General features: G+C 44.5%; 5 protein-coding genes across 5 annotated transcripts; 4 read left to right on the plus strand and 1 right to left on the minus strand.

The window, feature by feature from the left end:
* Window positions 1-91: 91 nt before the first annotated feature.
* On the plus strand, window positions 92-1,875 carry EDB91DRAFT_1246973 (uncharacterized protein; the record flags this gene model as incomplete). Its single annotated transcript, XM_041322746.1, has 9 exons — window positions 92-269; window positions 328-411; window positions 640-743; window positions 797-1,120; window positions 1,168-1,264; window positions 1,315-1,382; window positions 1,435-1,590; window positions 1,642-1,718; window positions 1,779-1,875. The coding sequence occupies 9 exons, from the start codon at window positions 92-94 to the stop codon at window positions 1,873-1,875; spliced, it is 1,185 nt and encodes a 394-aa protein (XP_041178779.1).
* Window positions 1,876-6,400: 4,525 nt separating this feature from the next.
* On the plus strand, window positions 6,401-7,231 carry EDB91DRAFT_1080898 (uncharacterized protein; the record flags this gene model as incomplete). Its single annotated transcript, XM_041315301.1, has 3 exons — window positions 6,401-6,620; window positions 6,724-6,770; window positions 7,040-7,231. The coding sequence occupies 3 exons, from the start codon at window positions 6,401-6,403 to the stop codon at window positions 7,229-7,231; spliced, it is 459 nt and encodes a 152-aa protein (XP_041178780.1).
* A 1,408-nt stretch (window positions 7,232-8,639) lies between these two features.
* On the plus strand, window positions 8,640-9,109 carry EDB91DRAFT_1050764 (uncharacterized protein; the record flags this gene model as incomplete). The annotated part of the gene is made up of 2 exons (XM_041313556.1): window positions 8,640-8,865; window positions 8,913-9,109. Coding segments are annotated over 2 exons (423 nt in total), but the record flags the coding sequence as incomplete, so codon positions are not given.
* Window positions 9,110-11,026: 1,917 nt separating this feature from the next.
* Window positions 11,027-11,620, minus strand: EDB91DRAFT_1080899 (uncharacterized protein; the record flags this gene model as incomplete). Its single annotated transcript, XM_041315302.1, has 4 exons — window positions 11,027-11,172; window positions 11,229-11,355; window positions 11,403-11,486; window positions 11,552-11,620. The coding sequence occupies 4 exons, from the start codon at window positions 11,618-11,620 to the stop codon at window positions 11,027-11,029; spliced, it is 426 nt and encodes a 141-aa protein (XP_041178782.1).
* Window positions 11,621-19,102: 7,482 nt separating this feature from the next.
* EDB91DRAFT_1246978 (uncharacterized protein) lies at window positions 19,103-19,710 on the plus strand (the record flags this gene model as incomplete). The annotated part of the gene is made up of 2 exons (XM_041322747.1): window positions 19,103-19,393; window positions 19,456-19,710. 2 exons carry the CDS (start codon window positions 19,103-19,105, stop codon window positions 19,708-19,710), a joined length of 546 nt encoding a protein of 181 aa, XP_041178783.1.
* Window positions 19,711-21,066: the final 1,356 nt, after the last annotated feature.

Here is a 21,066-nt window from a genome sequence, read left to right on the forward strand (position 1 = left end):
CTGCCGAGTAAGTGAGTTTTAAAGACAGCTTTAATTCACCTCATTCCTTCTGACAACCTCATTGGTTTCACTACTACATCTCTATATTACAATGTCTTGCAAGGCCAACAGCAAGAGAGCAAAGTCACCCACACCTCCACCCCCTGTATCCAAAACCAGAGGACGAAATGAAGTTGCTTCAACATTACAGGTCCCAGATGAGCAATATGAAGAATTCTTGAAATTTCAAGCACAGAAGAAGAAGGAAGCGGAGTGCAGTCATAAAGAAGGTATGTTAAACAGAATTATAATGAATGGAAAATACTCTAATAAATGTTAATGTTATAGATGTCAGGAAGAAAGTTGATACCTTTATGGATGAAGAGAGCGACATTGAGCAGGAGGTCTTAACAGACAAAAAGATAAAAAGAGGTGCACTTTCTCATTTATACCAGGGGCAGAAACAATGATGTGTACTTTACAGTAACAAGAATGCGCTCAGTTGCAGCAGTGCCTACAACAGAGAGTGTGGACATAGAGGATGATGCCAATCCATCTGATATTTGCCCCCACTTGGCCCCACCAAAATGAAAACACCTGTAGCAGCTCTTGATGGTTGGTTGGTTTTTTTGTGTGTATACAGTGCTAATTATATATTAGGATCAGACGTTGAAGTCAACAATCAAACACTGGCAGATAGTAGTGGTGAAGAGGGGGATGATAGTAATTCTACTGCAACCACAGAAGTTAGGAGAACTAATGGGGTACATAACTTTATCTGCAAAACATTGAGCCTAACCTACTATAACATATCTAGCTTATTCAGGTCAAGGATGAGTCCACGGACGACACCACAGATCGTCTCAGGAGGAAATGTGTCCCCAAAGGCGACGTCAAACCACTAACTACTCTAGCTTCATTGAAGAAGGACGGATGTGGACCCTTCATTGATCTCGCTCACCAGCTCCTTCGAATCAAAGTTGCTTTGGAAGTTGCTTTTCCTGGACCTTCGGTAGACATCCAAGATTCCTTCACATGGGACTGCATCAAGGAAGCAGCCAAGGATCCAGGCTCACCCTTGAAGCCCATGCTTGATATGATTGGCAGTGACGATGTTCTAAAAAGCAGGGCCATAGCTTATGTAGGTATTGTAATCTATTTGGGACATGACACTAATATTCCCATTAGGTGTGGTCTGGTGCTAGCCAGTTGAGGGGAGAGCTGGTTAGAAAGGCGAGAGATACTGTGATATTTCAGTTACAGCAAATGCATCCTAAGGAAATCGGTATATTTTTTTATATCATTCATTTTGAGGATTTCATTGATTGGTATCAGGTGATATCGCCAACTGGCTTCTTACTACCAAGAAGGACCCATTTTTCTGTGGTGAATTGGACCTCAAAGTATGTAAGTCTATCTTCGCAACAAGGGTACAATACTAATTGATATCTGTAGGCCAAGACATTCAACAAGAACCTGCCTTTCAGAGCATCACTGCTGCATCAGCTTCTTTATAGCCAAAATTTCCAAGGACCAGGATCTGAGGGCGTAGCATATATGGAATGCTTCCAGAAACTTCCCAACAATCTCATAGCTCTACTAGCTACTGCGGTAAATATCTTTCCTCATTGTCATATGTTGCTAATACATGACCTTTGCTAGGGAGAATGTGCTTATAAAGGCATGTTAACCGGTTCACCTGTTGTTGTCGACTTCAAGGAACCAATATTCCAGCCCAGGTAGTAGCTCATGTCTGCATCACTCACTTATGTACTGATCAATGATTTCACTGTTTTTAGACATCAGTATTATATGTCGAAGCTCAATTCTTACCAAGAACGCTCTCCTATGTATATGGAAAAGCTGTGTAAGGATCTCTGGACTGAATTAGGGTAATTTTATATATATATATTCATCGTAAATGCTGATTTTTGTTGATACAGGGAGTCCTGTAGATATCTGACGAGACATCTGGATGGTGATTCAGATTCAGAATTAGATTTTGATGCAATGGAGGAATTTGTTAGTGTTAGGTACCGTGCCGGCTCAAGAGGTAGAGGGGTCGGGGCTTGGCTTCAGCTCTTGTGCTGCACCCTTAGCCGAGTATGTGCCCCGAATTTGGAGCGGATCCGACATTGTCCGACGATAGGACGAGTGGACCGCTTAGGTTCGCTTTGAGGGTCAGGAAGTAAGAGCTGCTAGTGGCGGACTGACTAGGAGCGGAGTGGAGAAGGCGGTTTTCTTGTACATCTTTCATGGCGAATTCCTGTGCCTTGTTGCTGGTTTTCCTGGTTTCCTCAATCTGTTTGCCTAGTGATTGGGCAAGAACCCATGCATTTTGTAAAGGCACTGGTTTACCAAGTTTTCGGATTTCTTGGTCGGACGTGCCATCCCATACCAGCGGGGAATCAGTGTCTAGGTTTTCAATCATCCATATGGTTGTACCATCGGAGGAGTATTCAACTAGGACTTCGTCATCTTCCAGCTGGTAGGTGGAAACATCAATGACCGGTTCAGCAAGGTCGGCTCTTCCAATCTAGGTATCTTCATAATCATCGAATGTCGGGTCAGGTCATTGGCTATCTTTCTTTGCTTTCTTCTTTCTTCGTCGTTTTTCTGCTATTTCTTCCAAAGTGTATTTTGATCCTTTAGGTAATTTCTTTAAAGGAGAGAAATCTTCAGGGGGTTCATCAGTTATGGTTGTTTTTCGAAGTCAGGGAAATTCGTGAGGTTTTACTCCATTGGCTTTCCTTTCTTCATTAATCATGTCTTCAATCTCCATAAAGTGTTTTGTTCTGGTAAGGGAGATGGTGTCGTTTTTCCAGTCAATTTCTTGTTGCATGGCAGAGAGCCAGGGTTTCCCAAGGAGGATGTTATCGTGGGCGGATAGTTTTGTGATGTTGAATTTTCCAAGCATACAACATTGGTCGATTTTGACTGCAAGGATGCAGTAATGTGTGACTTTTCCTGATGAAGAGGTGCTTCCATCAACTGTGCGTATGTGGAATGGTTTGGTGAGAGGACGAGTTCCAATCTGGTTCTTTCTGACAAAGAGGTGATCAATAAATGATCCTCCTGCTCCTGAGTCGATTATAGCTGTGGTGGCAATGGTTTTTGTGTACTTGGTGGAAAAAAGCATGATAGGAATGTGGAATTCATTGGTTTTGATGTCCAAGTCTACTGCTTTTGTTGAGAGCTTCTCAAATGTCTCGATGTCACTCCTGTTGATAAGGAGTCTCCATTGGAGTTTCTTTTCTAATCTGTCTAAAAAGAATTGACGGAATGCTCCATCATCTGTGATTCCTCCCCTCATAGTGAGTTGTTGGAATGAGGCGAGGTATTTGCCGAGGGAATGAGTTTGGCAGAGGTTTCGTAATTCAGTGAGGGCTGCTCCTACAGAGTCCACTTCTTTAAACACCTTTTTGAATGCTTTGATGAAGTTGGCGTTGGTTCCATATTCTGTAGTATTGGTGGAACTTTGAGCATGTTCTATGAAGTCGTCTGCCCAAGTAGTAGCAGCTCCTTTAGTCATGTATGACAAGGTGAAGACAATTTTCTTCTTGTTGTCATCATAGATTTTATCATTGACGTCAATGTATGCGGTTATGGACCGTAACCAGCGTCCAGAATCCCTTCTGTCTCCTGTGAATTCGGTTGGGGTGCCAATCTGTATTTCTACAGGTTTGGAAGTGGCGGTAGCTGATCCAGACATGGCTGGGTGGATGAGCGGGGGAAATGGTCTGGGTGGAGGTCTTTGGTTACATGGAGGAAGTGGGTGAAAGTCTTCATATTCTGATTTGGTGTCTTCTGACACGGATGATGAATCCGATGGTGTGGGAGCTCTTTCCCAGGGATTATGAGGTCTCCTCGATGCTATCTTTTGATCAGTAGTACACTCTCATGATGGAGAGGTGATCAGGGTAGAAACTTGAATCTTATGTTACAAACTCAGTTGGTTCTGCACTAGATACCCACAAGGAGTACCAATCTAGTACTGTGGTCATCTTTCGTTGTAAGGCTACCTTGATGGAGAGTCTAGGATAGAATAAGAAGTAGATTGATAGAAGCGATGAAGCTTGCTATCTAGCTATCTAGCTATCCCTCTGTCCTGAGGCTTTAGGAGTGATACTGAGTAGATTCAAGTTAAGGACTACTACAGCATACAGAGTCCTTTATATACGAAAACAGAGGTACCGGTTGAACGGTAAGGGTCAAGGGTAATACCGACAATGTGGTAAGGGCATAGGGTATGAGTCAGAGATAATGGGTAAACCATATAAGTGGTGCAAGAATGATAAGCCAGTACAGATAAGCCGAAAGAACGGTTAGATGGAAGTTGCTTTAGCAATGGATAGCATTGGTAATTGATAGGAGTAAAAGAATAAGTGGGTTTGAGAAGCTTCTGTAAAGTCCCTGTAACAGCACCACAATCAGGGGCTAGGATAGATCAACCAGCTTTGTAACTGTCGAATGGTGGGTAATGTATATTGTTCAGGTTTGACATAGACTTATGTGGAGGTGGTCACAATCATTGCACAACAACCACTATCCTCAACTCAACTTGCATCACAGTGAAATTGATGACCTCAGGCAAGGGCTCTCCAATCAAGCCAACAAACTACAGTGTAACAAAGGGGAGACAAACCACATGATAATTGAGAAGACCAGTGTTGTATGTGCTGTTGCAGCCCTTGGGTCCAACCTAAGACACATCAAGCAAGATGCCAAGGTGTTCAGATGTGATCTTAAAACTCTGCAAACAGAGGAGAAGCCATAAGAGGAACATAGGGATGAATTGACAAAAGCTGAGCAAGCCAAGAAGCAGGCATAAACCCAGGGTCATGATTTGTCTAGCCTGGCAAGCATTTTATTAGAAGTTCTATCCTTGTTTGGCACATTGTAGGTGCAAGCTACCAGGCTAATTTAACTAGTTCAAGCCTGTTGTGCCTTCGGCACTGGCAGTAAGTGGAGCACTTACAAGGGACTTGACTGGTGGCAGAAATGGTATGCACCATGTAACTCTGCTATTACTCAGCTTGGATAACCTGTGTCTGCTTGATGTATGAGTGGAGATACTGCCAGTGATATGAATGGTTCAGAAATGAGTCCTGGCGTGTCAATGGTAATACAGTGACATGCACTTAAGTAACAGCATAATGCCCCTAAGGTTGTATCTTCATCTGCACAACTAAAGCATGTTGAAAGTATGTTGAAATGGTGGGTTCAGCCACGAGTAGCTCAGCCTTGCAATTTCTGACACAAGTCGATCAGACTGAATAACAGGTACATAACAATGCTGCTGTGCGCCCCCTACCATCTATAGACTCTTTTTACAGCTGGGAGACAAGTTCAAGTAGAAGTCCATAAATGCCACCTTGTTAAATTATCCAATGTGGGTGATATTTAGTGAAGATGAACAGCCTAATGCCATATTATGATTTGAGACAACTCTGTGAAGAGTTTAAAACTTTCACATGCACTACTGCATTGTAGGTATAATCATGTGATTTGTAATTATGAAATGAGTGGTGTTAAAAATGTGGATTACATGAAGTACTATGGTGAGGTAAACTTGCAGTAGGTAAAATAGTAGATGGTGGTGTTAAGGTCATGCTCAAGGGAAAGATTACTCAAAGGGCTTCGGCTTCAGCTCGTGCGCTGCACCCCTTACCCGAGTACGTGCCCTTAATTTCCGAGGGGCAGAGGGGAAGTCCAACAGAAGTCCGGGGAATTCCGGAGGACAAACATTGGTGGAGTTCGGCGGAACTCTGGAAGACTATGTGGGAGCGGAACAAGGCTACTACAGAAGTCCGGAGTAGAAACAGAACAGAGGTTAGTCTACCCTAAGGTAGAGCCGGAGAATTAGTCCTAAGGTTTTACCCCTAAGACTTGGAGGTAGACAAGAGATGAGACTCAAGTCCGGAGATTGCAGGAATGAGCAGAACTAAGATGATATTTGAACTGAGGAGTTCTGGAGTATTACAGGAGTTTATATACCGTAGGTATCTTGTAAGTAAATCAGTCAGCAAAGGTAAGGGCTATGTACGAAGCATGTGGAAAGTTTATTAGTAAGTGTAACAGATCAAAGCAGTGAAGTTGGAAATGAAGTAAGAATGGACGGATCAGTAAGCATAGCGGAAAAGGACATAACCAGTAACCAGAACAGTAACTATTCTGAAAGGAGATAGGGGTGAGTATGGAGATGAAGGTGGAGTACTGGGTGAAATAACAGGACAGAGAACTGGACTTTAGTAGAGGGGTTCCGGAGTTCCAGATCCGGAGGTATGGGATATGACAGGCAGCCAGACAGTTGAATAACATTAGGCTAACATGAATTACAAGCATGCACTCCCCCTGCCATCCCCCAAAATCTACTTCAATTCTACTTCACTTTGGATGATCTGGTCCAGGACAGCCTACCATGCCCTTTGAACAATATTTAGCAGATGACAAGCCACAAAGGAGTCAACAGTACTCTAATCACTACAGCAATTACAATGATGGATGCTATAGCATCAATGGTCATGAATACTCTAATGGGATTCATTTTAAGATATATCAGTTCATGTATGATGGTCCTTCAATACTAACCTCAGGTGGTGGTGTGAAGGTCCTCCCACCTGGTCTTCTTGACAGCCCAGGTTTGTTTGCTTCATTCTAGTTTGTAAACAATGGTTTTGTTTTGTGAGTACATTTTGAGTACATTTTAAACCTGTAATAACCTCATACTAATTTTTAGTACAGTTTTCATTCTTCCTCTCAGTCTAGATGTCACACCAGTATGGGGGAAAGTGACACCATAACCACCTTCTCTTCCCCCTCTCCCCTCAGCCTTCCAGTCCACTCCTCTATGGGCTTCAACCTCCTTTCCATCCTCTCCCACATCATCTCCTGTCCCCACCCAATTATCATCCTAGACCTGGTTGACAGTTCTTGCTCCTTTACCATTGCTGATGTCCATTGTTATGACTGCCCCATCATCTGTGCATCCCCCAGCTTCTACCACCTCACAGGCTATGATGAACACCAGGTCCTCAGTTGCAATTGCCACTTCCTATAGGTCCCTGATGGAAACATCCAAAAGAGCAAGGAGTGTCACTTTATTCTACTAAATGCCATAGCATACTTGAAAAAATCTCTCTCTGCAGATGAGGAATACCAAACTAGCATCATCAACTACCGTAAAGACAGACAGGCCTTCATTAATCTTGTGACCGTTGTAGGGAGTTATATTACTCTGGGCTTGTATTGATGGTTTTTACTTAGTTTATGTACGCATTTTTACTGCTTATGTAAACAATCAATCTCCTTGAGCCACCACCATGAGCAGTGCTCTTTTGATTCACTTTTCTCTCTGAGCACTACCTAGCTCTAGTCCAGAAACCCTCTAGGGTTGAATGCACCTCCTTGCAGGTATAGCAGCAGGCAGCAAGACCCAACACTTTCTGCACCCAGCAGAATTGTTGTACCCACACCGTGATCCCCCTCAGGGGCTGCATATTAAACCATCCAGAGGAATTGGACAAAGTCATTTATTGCATTGGCTTCCAGGTCAATCTTAATGAGCAACCTGATGCAATCTTGCAGAAACTGCGCGATGGGAGCTACATTGTCAATTACACCATGAGCATGGGGCCTCCAGGGAGAGGTTGGCTTGCATTTCTATTAAGTCCATGCTCAGGGGTGAGGCGGAGTTTGAGGGGCTTGGCTTCAGCGCATGTGCTGCGCCCCTTACCTGAGTATGTGCCCCTAATTTTGGATTGTAGTCCAACATAAGTTCTATGAGCTCCGAGAGGACATCAGAGCAGAGGCTCTCCAAAGGAGGGCTGATGGATTACCAGATGAACATGGGAAAGTTGGGCAAAGATTGGTCCACCCAACAGGGGAGAGGTGGAGGACTACTGCAGTTGAAACCAACAGTAGAATTGAAGTGGAAAGGGCTGCTCAGACAAAGTATGAAGCAGAGCAGAAACAAGAAAGGCAGATGCAAAAGAGTACTAGACTCAAGTCTGAAGGGCAGGAAAGGCGGCCAAGGCACAGGAAGTCGGATGAGCAGAGAAGGCAGCCAACCTAGGGAGTCAATCCCCTAGGCAAGCAAACAGGATTTATGACAAGAGCAAGCTCAAGTCCAGGAACAGAAGAATAGGGCTTAGAAAAGGTAATATTCAGACCAAGAACTACAGACTAAGTACAGGATGTTTATATACTCTAAGTATCATGGCAGTGCTCAGTAAGCATAGCAGAAGGCTATGTGCTGAGTGTACAGAATGTAAGTAGGATGATAGGAACATAATGAGACTGAGGCTCGGAGAATAATATGTATGCGACGGATCAATAAGTGGATGGCTATAGGAATAACCAGTGATCTGAAAGGAGAAACTATGATACCAAAAGGAGATAGGACCAGTTCAGTGGTTCCTAGTCTAGGAGTGGACTTGTCACGTGGTCAGGCAGATGCGCAGACATACAGATGTGTGGAAATGCAGACAAGCAGATAAACAGAAATGGTAGGAGAAATAGGAGTGGGGTTGGGTAGACTGATGAGCGGATAAGTGGAGCTCTAAGTGGAGTCAGATGGTAGGAGTATAGAGTCGGACAGGAATGGGGGTAGTGTTGGAGGAGTGGAATAGAGTCAGGTGGAGGAGGTAGCAGGGCTAGTCCTTGTTCCCAGATTTCATCTACTGACATACATTGTCGCATGTCGAACTTCATTTTCTCTTAAACTTATCAAAGGCATGGCAAGAATGAATGGTGAAGCTATTGGACGTGGATGGTCTAACATGAATCCTGTTGCTACCAACACATGGGAAATGGGTCCAGGGTCAAGATGCGACATCTTGGATGATCATTTCGGTGATCAAAATTGGTTTAAAGTGTCTAACTTAGGTATGGATCATACTCAGACGATCCCTTTACCTCTGACAGTTTAATAGGTCCATGCTTCTCAAAAAAACTCAAGAAGGCAATTCTGGAATGCAATCAGCATGCTGTAGATATTCAAAACTTTAAGGAAGTCATCTCATCTTTGAGTCTCAGTGCCTGGCAGATGATGGTAGAAGAATGGGAGGGTGATCATTCAAACCTGAACCCTTTCAAGATTGAAGCTTCAGATATGTTTTCACTTATATGATATTTGCAATCTTTAACTTGTACACTACAGCTGTCACCCAAGCATCTGTCAGACTGGAGCTGTCTCATCTTGAAGCTGACCAGCTAAGACAAGGAATTGACGCCTCCCTCCACCCAGATGTCTCTCCTAGTGTGTTAATTGCTGTTGGGATTGACTTAGAGGCTTTGCAGTACATCTGTCTTTCACATTAACAACAAGCTGGTCCTAACAAGCTATTTTACCTCAGATGCTGACTTGTGACAGACACTGCAAGCATTGGAACCCATGCAACTGATAATCAAATGTCTCCTATGCAACAATGAACTAATGCACTGTGTCATTATATTGAACAGTGGATCCAAATCCAAACACTATATTCCCAGTGTCAGTGAACACCTCTGATGTGGAAGATATCACCCTTGAGGAGCCTGCTCATGCCATCAAACTATGGATGCCCTCTGCAGTTGTGAAGGCTAGCATGTCTTGCAATATGAACTTGTGTAACATTAAGTGGAAGTTACACTGTGCCCAGGCACATAATGGTCTCCAGGAACTTCAACAACATCTTTGACTGAAGTGACATCTTACTGGGTTCAAGAAGAGCTGGTTAACTGGTCAATGAGCACACACAAGATCCTGTACTGTTATTGATATGGTGGAGGTAAAGATAGCCACTGCTGCAAAAAAGTATCACACAACATTGTCAGAACTGTGCCTAGTAGGTAGGAAGGAGGTTATGAAGGGGCTTAGCTTCAGCTTGTGTGCTGTGCTCCTTAGGTGAGTACAGTGCCCTTAACTTCAGAGGACAGATAGGGGCTGCTGAAGATCAACTCTGACATGCTCCAACAGAGGTAAGACTACGAGGGACTAAGTCTGACGTCGAAAGTAATGCTAAGACTGTTGGAAGACAGAGGCAGAGGTCAGCGAGACAAGTCTCGAGGTCAGACTAGACAAGGAGTAAGACTTAAGTTGAGTTGGAGGTGGTTAGGATAGGTTTGAGTCTATATTCATATTGTAGGAACTCTACTGAAATACATGGGGTTTATATACTATGGTAATCTGGGCTATGCAGCACAGTGTGGCAGAGTACAAAGTAATAATAAAAGGAACGACAAACCATAGTATATAATAAGCTAAATTGAAATGGAGGATTGGATAATACAAGATACAAAGACTAGACAGAAAGTAGAATATACAAAAGAAACTCAGAATGGACTGACAGGTGCCTCATACCTTGATCAAGTCAGGGGCGGAGGAATGTACCTGATGTTGGAGATACAAATTAAGAGGTGGAGGAGCATAAATGAGGGTGGAGGACTGTGGATGAGGGTGGAGGAGTATGGATGAGGATGGATGACTGTAATTGAGGGCAGAGGAGACTTGGATAATTCATGGATATGACAAACATGGTGGGCACTGGATGTCTTAGCCAATGCACTATTATGGCTTGATTGTAGGCAAAAGCATGGGTATGGGTGCAGGTTGAGATTATCAGACCCATGCTCTAACCTGTGCCCATGGCGTACCCATGCCTTCCTTTATAGCCTAGTGCAAATGAATTTTGGAGCTATGGTACATGTCAAACTTTAATGTAAAATTGGGCAAGGTCTCAACATAATTTACGAGCCCACTTGCACAACTTGAATTTACCAAACTTTTGCTGTCACCATGGACAAGTCCAACACTGCCAAATGAGTACCTAAACTCTCCATCAAAGCCAAAGCTGCACTGGAAACCACAGCATCCAAGAAACAAAAAACTGGTTCCGATGGACTCAGAGATAGCACAAAGACACAACCAAAAAAGATAAAAACCAACCCACCTGCTGGAAGCACTCCCACAAGTGAGGAGATGGTGCACAAGAAGGTCGCAACATCTTCTAAAGATAGCTCTGCATCATGTTGTGCTTCTGTCATGAGCGAAGAAGAACAAAATGCCTTACATACTGGGAGCACAATTATCCATGTTGGTCTTGATGGCAGTGAAACCAAGAGCCAAGCCAGCAGTGAGGTTCCACAAGAGGACATTAGTAATGTGAGTGCCAAAGAAGATGTTGAAGATGCTGAAGCTGAACTCGGTATGATCTTGTAAAAAGTAACCATAGTCAAAATCTAATGTGACAAAATATAGTGAGACTTACTAAAGATTGGACTGCTCCCATTTATTCCTTCTTCAACCCCATTCCTGTGATTGGCCACATCAACAGATGAAGATTCCATGCATTCAGTTGCTGTGCAAAAGGGTGCAATCAATTGATTCATCATTTCCTTGATAAAGCAGATGTGAAGTCAACAAGCAATATGTGGGAACACACTAAAAAATGCTGTGGAATGGAGATGGTCAAGATTGTCGATAAAGCCAAGAACGTGACAGTGCATGAGAATAAATTATTGAACATCTGTACAACAGGTTCAATCATGGCAGCTTTTGAAAGGAAGGGAAAGGGCAAGGTAACTTACTCACACAGACAGCATACCAAAACCAAGAGCCAAGCTGAGATAGTGCAATGGGTATTTGAGAGTGTGCAGCCATTTAAAATCATTGAAGACTGTGGCTTCCGGTCTTTGATAAAAATGGGGCAGCCTGAGTGTTATATCCCATCATCAACAGTGTCACGTGATGTCAAGCTCGTTTTTGCACAAACACACAGACAGATTGTGAGGATGCTGCAGGTATGTCAATGACAACACTTGTGTACCACACAAAAAAAACTCACTCACAATAGAACTATGCATATACTACAGTGACCAAACTCCATCTTAGACGGGCCAGCAGAGGGACATAATACACCATCTTAGACAGGTGAGTGGACCATGGGCCGAAGTCATAATATCCTCATTGAAGATGGGTGGGCCGAGAGGCATATTATTCTCAATAGAGATGAGTGGGCCCATCTAGGTAATATCTAGAGTAGAATAAAGTAGAAGAGTGGGCCAAGGTAGATGTATATCATATAGACAGATGGGCTGAGGGAGTGGTGTATCGTATACCAGTGGGCCAAGGCAGATGTATATTATAGAGACAGATGGGCCAAGGTAGTGGTGAGGACTTGATGAATGTATTTGAAGACTTCATTTGATGCACAGTTTCTACTCCAACCTGCCCACCAGCCTTTGATGATGCCTCTATTGTCCCCATAGACCTTAAAATGAATTCCAGCAGCTTGAGGACTAATGATTGCACAGACAAGAAACTTGAAGCTGACACCTTCAGCCCATCCAATGTCTTGACTGTCTCTCTTCCAACCTGGGATGAGGTCCCATGTTCTCCAGAACGCATTGATGATGATGCTGATTCCATGGCCAGAGCTATCATCTGAATAGGCATGGAAATCAAGGATGATACATGGTCCAGGGATTGGGCAGGATGTGTATGTATTATTGAGGGAGTCCTTCCACCAGTTGATGTCATCAGGCATGTTTCATGGGGGAGTCTGTGGGAGAAAATGGTGGTTGTTGAACATGGGTAGCATGGCCTCGAGGTTGGTGAGGTAAGCTCAGCCCATGAGAATAATGTGGGCAGCATGTAAGAGCTTTCCATAGAGTTTCCAGACCTCACATAACATGTGTGTACATTTTGATTCCCAGTCTGCAATAGTGCAGAGGTATTTAATCTTTTTCTCACCTGAAAGGTCCACCATCCGATTGTCAGGGTTCCAGATGAAACCCATGAATGGAGATGTCAAATGGAATGGTATGTCTTTGGCTGGTTCCCATGGGATGCCCATCTCTGAGGAGGATTCATCGATATTGGCCATGCAATAAGAGAATACTGTAGTATTTTGTTCAATTTGACAGTCACATGTCACATACCCCCTTGTTGAAAACGAAATTTGGTACAGGTCCCAGGTCACAAGCACATTTGTTGAATCCATCCAGAGAGTGACAGCAGAAGCAATTTTGAATGCTAGGTACGCGTCCCAGTAGTTCCTTAGTCTAATTAAGTACTCACTCCTAATACAAGCATCTGCATCAACTGTTGTTGTGGTGGTGGTGGTGCCAAAATGAATGTGCATACAGTGTGTTTGGTTTCCACTTCCTTCTCCCATGTCCCAGCTCCTCTCCATCTTCATCAGTGCCACTCGTCACTTCTACTGCAGGCAATACCTCAAATGTCAGCTTCTGTGCTTCTACTGTCAACATCAATTTTCCATCTGCATCAACTCCAATGCCACTTGGAGCATTTTGGCCCAAAACATCTGCAACAATAGCTGCACAAGGTAAGTCACTGTCATCATTGAAGTTTGACTCTTCTTCATGGTTTTTGTCCTCGATTTTAGTGATTTTGACCTCAGTCCTGAAGAACGTGAAATGGTCAAGAAGCTCATCTCACAGTATGCCGACATATTTGCATGCTCGTTATCGGAAGTCCTACTGGTCCCAGAAGCAGAGCACCATCTGAACATTCCAGAAGGCACCATATTCAATCTACAAGTCCATCAGCGAGCCCTCACGCCACCACAAACTCAATTCTTACATGGACGAATTGACGAAATGCTCGCCACAGGAATAATAGAGAAGGCCCCAGCAGAACGGGTCAAGTGTTGCGCCACCACAGTATTAGCACAGAAGGCACATGAACAAGGCGGACTCACGTTAGAAGAACTGCAATACAAGGTCAACGAGCAGTATGCACAGCAAGGACAACCCCCAGCCTTCATGCTACCTGAGCGAGAAGTCCAAGAAGCGCAACCAGAAACCCAAACAGCAAAACCGCAGAAGTGGAGAATCTGCCAAAATTTCAACGAGGTCAACAGACACACCATCATTGCACCAATGCCGCAAGGAGACATACGGGCTAAGCAATTAAGGCTAAGTGGACACAAGTACGTATCGGTATTTGACTTCATATCAGGATTCTACACTGTCGAAGTTCCAGAGGAATCCAGACCGTATACAGCCTTCTATGCGGAAGGCTGGGGTTATTTTTGATATAAATGTATGCCAATGGGACTCACAGGAGCGCCTACAACATTCTGCGAGATGACGGCCACCCATCTGCATGATCTAATTGCCGATATGACCATGGAACTTTTCGTGGACGATGGGGGAAGTGCAGGAGACACGTTCAAGGAAATGCTAGAAAAGTTAGAATGAATCTTTCAGTGTTGTCGAGAACAGAGACTATCCCTATCACCCACAAAGTGCTGCCTCTTCATGATGGAAACGACCTTCGCAGGAGCAACAATAGGACCATTAGGAGTTCAGCCGGACCTAGAAAAACTAACAGTCATCATAAACTGGAAACAGCCAGCAGATGCACTCAATTTAGAATCATTCCTAGGACTGACTAGCCATTTTAGAGACCTTGTACTAGGATACACGAAGCGTGAAGGACCACTACGAAACCTAGTGAAAGAAGCACCATTAACACACCCGTACACCAAGAACACATATTGACGCACCTTACGAGACTTCAAATTAGATGGTTGATGGACGCAGGAGCAAACAAAGGCATTCCTAGACTTGAAGGCAGCATTAGTATTGCGACCAATCTTGCAAGCACCCAAATATGATGGCTCACCGTTTGTGGTGACATCAGATGGCTGTCAAGAAGGCTTAGCAGCAGTACTGTCCCAGCGAATACACATGCAGAGACCATCCGGGAAGTGGGTAGAGCGACTGCTACCCATTGCATTCGCATCCAAACAAACATCAAGAACAGAGCAGAAATACAAACTGTTCCTGCTGGAGTTTGCGGCCCTGAAGTTTGGATTAGACAAATTCTCAGACGTAGTCTGGGGATTTCCAGTGGAAATCAAGACCAACTGTCAAGTGTTACGAGACATACTACTTAACGACCACCTCAATGCGGCACATGCGCAATGGAGAGATGGAATCATTGCACACAACATAGTCGATGTGCATCACATCCCAGGCAAATTGAATGTCATAGCGGACGGTCTCAGCAGGCAATGGGAAGGCCAACCCTGAGATGATGGGCTAGAAGATGGCAGTGCATGGACAGTAAGTGAAGACTGGGAGGCAGCAACAGGTTTGTTTAACGACATACTATTGATAACGTCAATAGACGAACAAACGGTAAGGAATCTTCAAGAATGTTTTTCTAATGAACCTGTTTTTTTAGAAGTCGTAGAGTCAATAGCGCAAATCAGTTCAAATAAACCACTGCGAGACCGAAAGGAAGCACACCACCAAGCATCCGAGTATCTCATCGAAGACAGGAAACTATGGAAGTTACAGGGAAGGACGACAGTTCGAGCGCGAAGCAAGACAGAGTGCGTCACGCGAGAGGAAGCAAGGCAACTAGCAGTTGAACAGCATGAACAAAACAGACACTGGGGACGAGACGCGATCAAGATAGCACTCACAGACCGAATACACAGTGCAAAACTCGATGCATCAATTATGGAAGCTATAACAGATTGCGCTAAGTGCAAAAATTTTGGTTCACAACACTTGCACTCACTATTAGAACCCATAACACGCAGACACCCATTCGAACTGTTGGTTGGCGACTACCTGACGCTCCCACAAGGATGAGGTTACCACACACTAGGTGTGTACCTCAACACCTTCTCGCAACATGTATGGGTCTTCAAGTATAGAAAATCAGGAACCACACAGACAACGGTTGATAGTCTATCACAGATCTTCAAAAACTTCACGCCGTCAGAGACGTTTATGTCCGATGGAGGAAAGCACTTCAACAACACAGAAGTCCGAAACTATTGTGCTAAGTGGTCATGTAAAACTCATGTAGTGGCAGCCTACTCACCATGGATCAATGGGCTTGTAGAAGGAACGAACAAGATCTTGCTGCACGTGCTCAAAAGACTTTGTGCACCAAATCTGGGCGAAGACGATTATGAAGCAATATCATGGGACACCTTACCAGGCACTTGGCCTGACTACCTTGACGAGGCAGTCACAGCTTTGAACTATTGGATATTACCCGCCTTGAAATTCTCGCCAAAGGAACTGCTATTGGGAATGGTAATCAATACACCTAAAACAGACTTGGCTAACAGCACATCAGTGACACGATTGTCAGACGCCAACGTACACATGGCATACGTTGCACAACAACATCTAGACGGGTACGAAGCCACAGTGCAACACGCCATCAAGCAAAAAGCAGTGTTCGATAAACACGTACTAGCACGCTCGCCAAGGGAAGTGATCTTTGAAAAAGGACAGCTCATTCAATTTTTCTACAGCGGTGCACATAACACGCTTGAAGCAAGAAGAAAGATACTCCCCAAATGGTCACCACCGCATCACATCACTGAACGACTAAGGAACTCGTACCGTCTAGAAATGACCCAAGGGGAACCAATGCCTGGAGAATTCCATGTGAGAAGATTAAGAGTGTTTATACCAAGAGAAGGCACGGAGCTGGCAAATGAGTAGAGAGAGAGAGAAGCACAGAAAAACCAGGAAGAAGAGATAGGAAAAGAACAAACAGATGAAGAACCGGACGAAGAAAACCAAGAAAACGATCTAGAAGATGTGGACGAAGAAGAAGATGAAGAAGACGAAGAGAACGGCAGAAGAAAAGGAGATGAAGAGGAGGAAGAAAGAGACATAGAAGAGGAGGACGAAGGAAATGCAGAGTGCAATGAATGAGACGCCAGAGGAGTTCCAATGTCGACGCAGTCGTCGCTGTTTTAAAGGGGGGCACATGGAGTAGGGGACCCCTAGGCAGAGGGTGAGAGGAAGAGAGAGTTTGGCGGTGTTTGGGTCGGAGTTAGCCGAGTGTAGCATTGTCAGAGTCGTCGGGGGCAGTAGCAGGTCTCCAGGTCTTCATTGTCATTCGATAGCAGAGTCTTCGGGCATAGCCCACTCCAATAGGAACTCGTTTTTGAGCAAAGATCAATGATGATGATGATTTTTCATTATATGCCCACATTTGATGGCACCTTATGATACTTTATTAGACTGTTCATGTTGTATAAGCACATATCCAAACTGAGTGCAAAGGAAGCATGAGCCACAAATACAGGTATGCATGACAGCAACAAGAAAATGAGAGGTGTAATTGCGAGTCAATATCAAAAAATGCAGTCCATTCAAAGCTGTGATGCAATGCTAGCGAGAGAAAATATGACGACAGGAATGTGATGTGAAGTGCTAAAAATTGAACTATTATACCAGATGGACACTTTGCAAGAAGTCAGCAACACGCAAAGGATCAGAACAAATAGTACATACATATTCCACCATTTGAGCAATGAATCCGCCCACATCTGGTCGAAAAGTTCTTGGATAGCTCGATTGGATGGCACAGTAATTCAAATGATGAATGATGAGAGAGAGAGAGAAAGAGAGATGTGGAGAGACAAAGGAGGCAGAATTTTGCAAAAAGTCCATTGTTTAGACTTGTTGATGTTGGAGTTTCAAACACTCCAACTGCCGTCAACCAACACGACCTTGCGCACAATTTAGTGTTCACCAATTTTTCTGGTGAACTGGATGGTGGGGGAATACTGTGGAGCTTTGTAATTTTGAATTAGAACTACATACATGCACTACTACTAAGATACTGAGAGAATATCAGGCAGTGGTCATGCTGAGAGCAGCATATCAGAGTACAATCATAATGACAGGAGTATATCATTGAATAGCAGATACACATAACAATGGTATACTACTAGCTACTTGACATCACAATGATCGAGTCCTTCTTTGACCTTCGCAACAGCCATCATCCATGATCAAAAATATTTGTCAGCATCAGCCTAATCAGGGAATACCTGATTTTTGAAGTTTTGGTGATGTTACATAATAGACTATCGAATTGCCCACCACCATTATAATCTCATCGTATCGCACTGTTTGTACCTCAGCGGTTCTTTCACCTACGCTGAGTGCTGAGGTACAGTTCACGTTTACTTTGCACGCCATCTCTGACTTCCATTATTTCATCTCTAGACGTGTCTCTTAGGTACTGTTAATATCATAGCGGTTCTTTCACCAGCGCTGAGACGTGTCTCTTAGTTTCACTTTCATTAATTTCCTGATGCAGGCAGTTGGATTATCCAGCTTCGGTTGCCCGTGGCGAAGCCTTATCCCTGAAAATGAGTGAGGATAGCATGTGTCTTGTTGTCATTGGCTTGCTTCACACTCGGCTGGCTCTTAGTTAAGCCTCTACCGATGATCAAGAGATTCTGCCTTCCCATCACGCTAACGTGAATGCCGTTTTCGAACTTACGGACAATTTTTTTAACGGGCAGCAGCTATAAAGCGCATGAGCATGGAATCGACGAACAAACGAAAATAAAACCCCGCTCTTAGCTTGACACTCAGGCTGGTTATTTTTTGACGGTAAGAGTCAATTCATCAACCTGTAGCTGTAGATCCAACTTATCATGATGACACTGAATAGATGAATCTCTTGACAATCATTCTCCTGGCATTCATGGCCATCAGTCCTTTTGGTGCACGAGCCATGCCCGGCCCAGACACCCCCGACTCGTCATGCGGGTGGAGTGCGTGTGGGGAAAGTTCCCAGTGTTCGGGTCTCTCTTATAATGCCGGGAGAAACAGACGCTGCACCCTCAAAGACGGTCACGTCGGGATACAATTATTTTGCTGTACACATAACACATTAAGTGGTTCAAACGGGGGGAGAGAGTAGTAGCAGCAGGGAGTGCCGATGGTTTTGGCATGAGGATCTGAAGTTCTCAATTGCATAGTACTCGCTGTTCGTTTCGGTCGTCTCCCTCCGAGAGTACTTACGGTCATCTAACCGAACTCCAACTCACCCTATGAGTGGTCATCAGAGCCTGTTGTAGGGCCTCCAGCAGATTGTCGTCATCCATTTCAAGGTCTTCTGCTCAAGTTTTCATAGAAACCAGCTCGGCCCCTAAGCCGGGGAGCCCATGAAGTTATTATGCCTGCTGGTAGTTGACACTTCGGCTATATGTTCTGCCTAGCGAGGTAGTTTGCAGGTACTTAAGGGCCAAACGCACCATTGAACGACATCTGCGCATCGCCCGCGAACCAACAGGTTTCTGCCGTTTCTGCATTCAAGGCTTGGACGGACGCAGGGATGCCTGCCAACCATATTGTGCTTGGTGTTGCTTCCTGCGGTCACTCGTTCAACGTCTCTCGACTCTCTCCCTCTGACGCCTTCGCATCCGGCACGAAGACGCTGGCTGCATACCCCACTTTCAACGCATCCAATCAACCCCTGGGTGATGTATGGGGTGGCGTTGCTGGTGTCGACATCTGTGGCGTGTCCGAGGCCGCAGGTGGCACTTTCAATTTCTGGGGTCTCATTGACATCGGTTTCCTCACCGAGCAAGACATGCCTGCATTCACTATAGATATGACGAGTGCAGTCAGCCGGTAAATACGGTTTCTCATCCTGAAGGACGATTGCTCATGTTAATTGTTTTACAGCCGTATGTATACAATGAGACCTCACATGTTATGATCTCGTTCAACAACGTTCAGTCATTTTCTGCCAAGGGCAAGTATATCAAAAAGACCGGGCTGCGCGGTTTCGCAATGTGGGAGGGTGGTGATTACAACGATATGCTCGTTGACTCTATCATCGATGCTGACGTGTATTATATTAGTACGTTTCCCGACACGTCCGGTGACCTCTCTCAGTCATCAGAACTTTCCTGGACTAGTATGCTACTAAAGCGCTAGGTTTCAGATCGCACCTTGCCTCCTGCACGACGCACGTGAAACCGTGACTAACATGTGGATGGTACTGCCTCCAGGGTGCATCTCCACCACTACTTATCAGAGGTCAACTTGTGTTAAAGCTCGCGCGCTTGCAGTCTACGTGCTCTGGATTGTTTATCTGCCGACCCTGTCACAGGTTCTGCCTGTACCCTCTGCCTGAAATCCGCCAGGCTCAACCATCCCGATAGAACCGCCGAGTACTTCGGAAAAAAATTAGGACATAAAAGCAAGCCATCTTCCTACTCTCATATCATCTAGCACAAGCCATGCGTTTCTCATTCCTCCTCGCTGTTGTTGTTGCTTTGGCAACATCTATGTCTGTCAGTGCATGCCTGACTAAAAGTGCCAATTGCGGGATCGACAACCCGCACGGCGGGCCATGTTGCCAAGGTCTTGAATGTCGTGCATTTGCGACTGTGAGTCGTTCGCATCGCATCCGGGATTCAACCCCATGACTGACCCATTGCGCCTTGTACCAATAGGAAGACAAGATGATCCACCACGTCTGCCATTAACCATCTCCCGATGACCTTGGAAGACGGGACATGTTGCGACAGTGAGTCGTTTCTGCTGTTGCGTTGGTATAGTGGTTCATTGCACGGTATGCAGTTTGTTGTGGAGTTGATCGATAATATGCTTACTTCTGTACAAATGTTCTTGCTGTCTGGACCAGACTCTTGGATAGTATGTTAGAAAACCACCCGCGTGAATTCTGTGGCATTGATAGAAGACCCTCATGTCACTCGACTTGCGTACTTGTTTTGCATGAATGCACAAGAAAATCAGTGTACTTATTCAACTAACGTCAAAGTACATACTATGTTTCCTTGAAGATAGATTATTCAGAAGTAAGAAGGGGCTAGTGTCGACGACACTCCAACTTTACCATTCTGCAGGACACTGCTTCTCCCGAGCCACTTAATGAGCACGATAAATAGAGGAACATCTCAATCATGATATTGATTTAGATACAAGATATATATACCCTCACTGATCTCCTGCCCTCGACACTGATTTATTATCGAAGCGCGCTCACGAGTATTGTTGACTGTCCCTCCACAAACCATGATTACGATGCCTAAGAAACCTCGCACATTTGCTACAGACGCAGGGGATTTTATCAGAAATACATACTACTGCTCCTCGATGTTTATACCATGCATCTACCGTACTTGTATGTTTGTTGATTTGGATATAGAATATACCACCTCTAGTAAATGCCGGACACTTGTGTGCACAAGACAAGTAACAAGTTGTCGACGATCGGGTTCACGACAAGCTCGAACTACTTCAAGCATCGTCACAGCATCTCCACGA

Source organism: Suillus paluster (genome assembly GCF_016628075.1).
Source record: "Suillus paluster strain FC165 chromosome Unknown EDB91scaffold_17, whole genome shotgun sequence".
Classification (NCBI taxonomy): domain Eukaryota; kingdom Fungi; phylum Basidiomycota; class Agaricomycetes; order Boletales; family Suillaceae; genus Suillus; species Suillus paluster.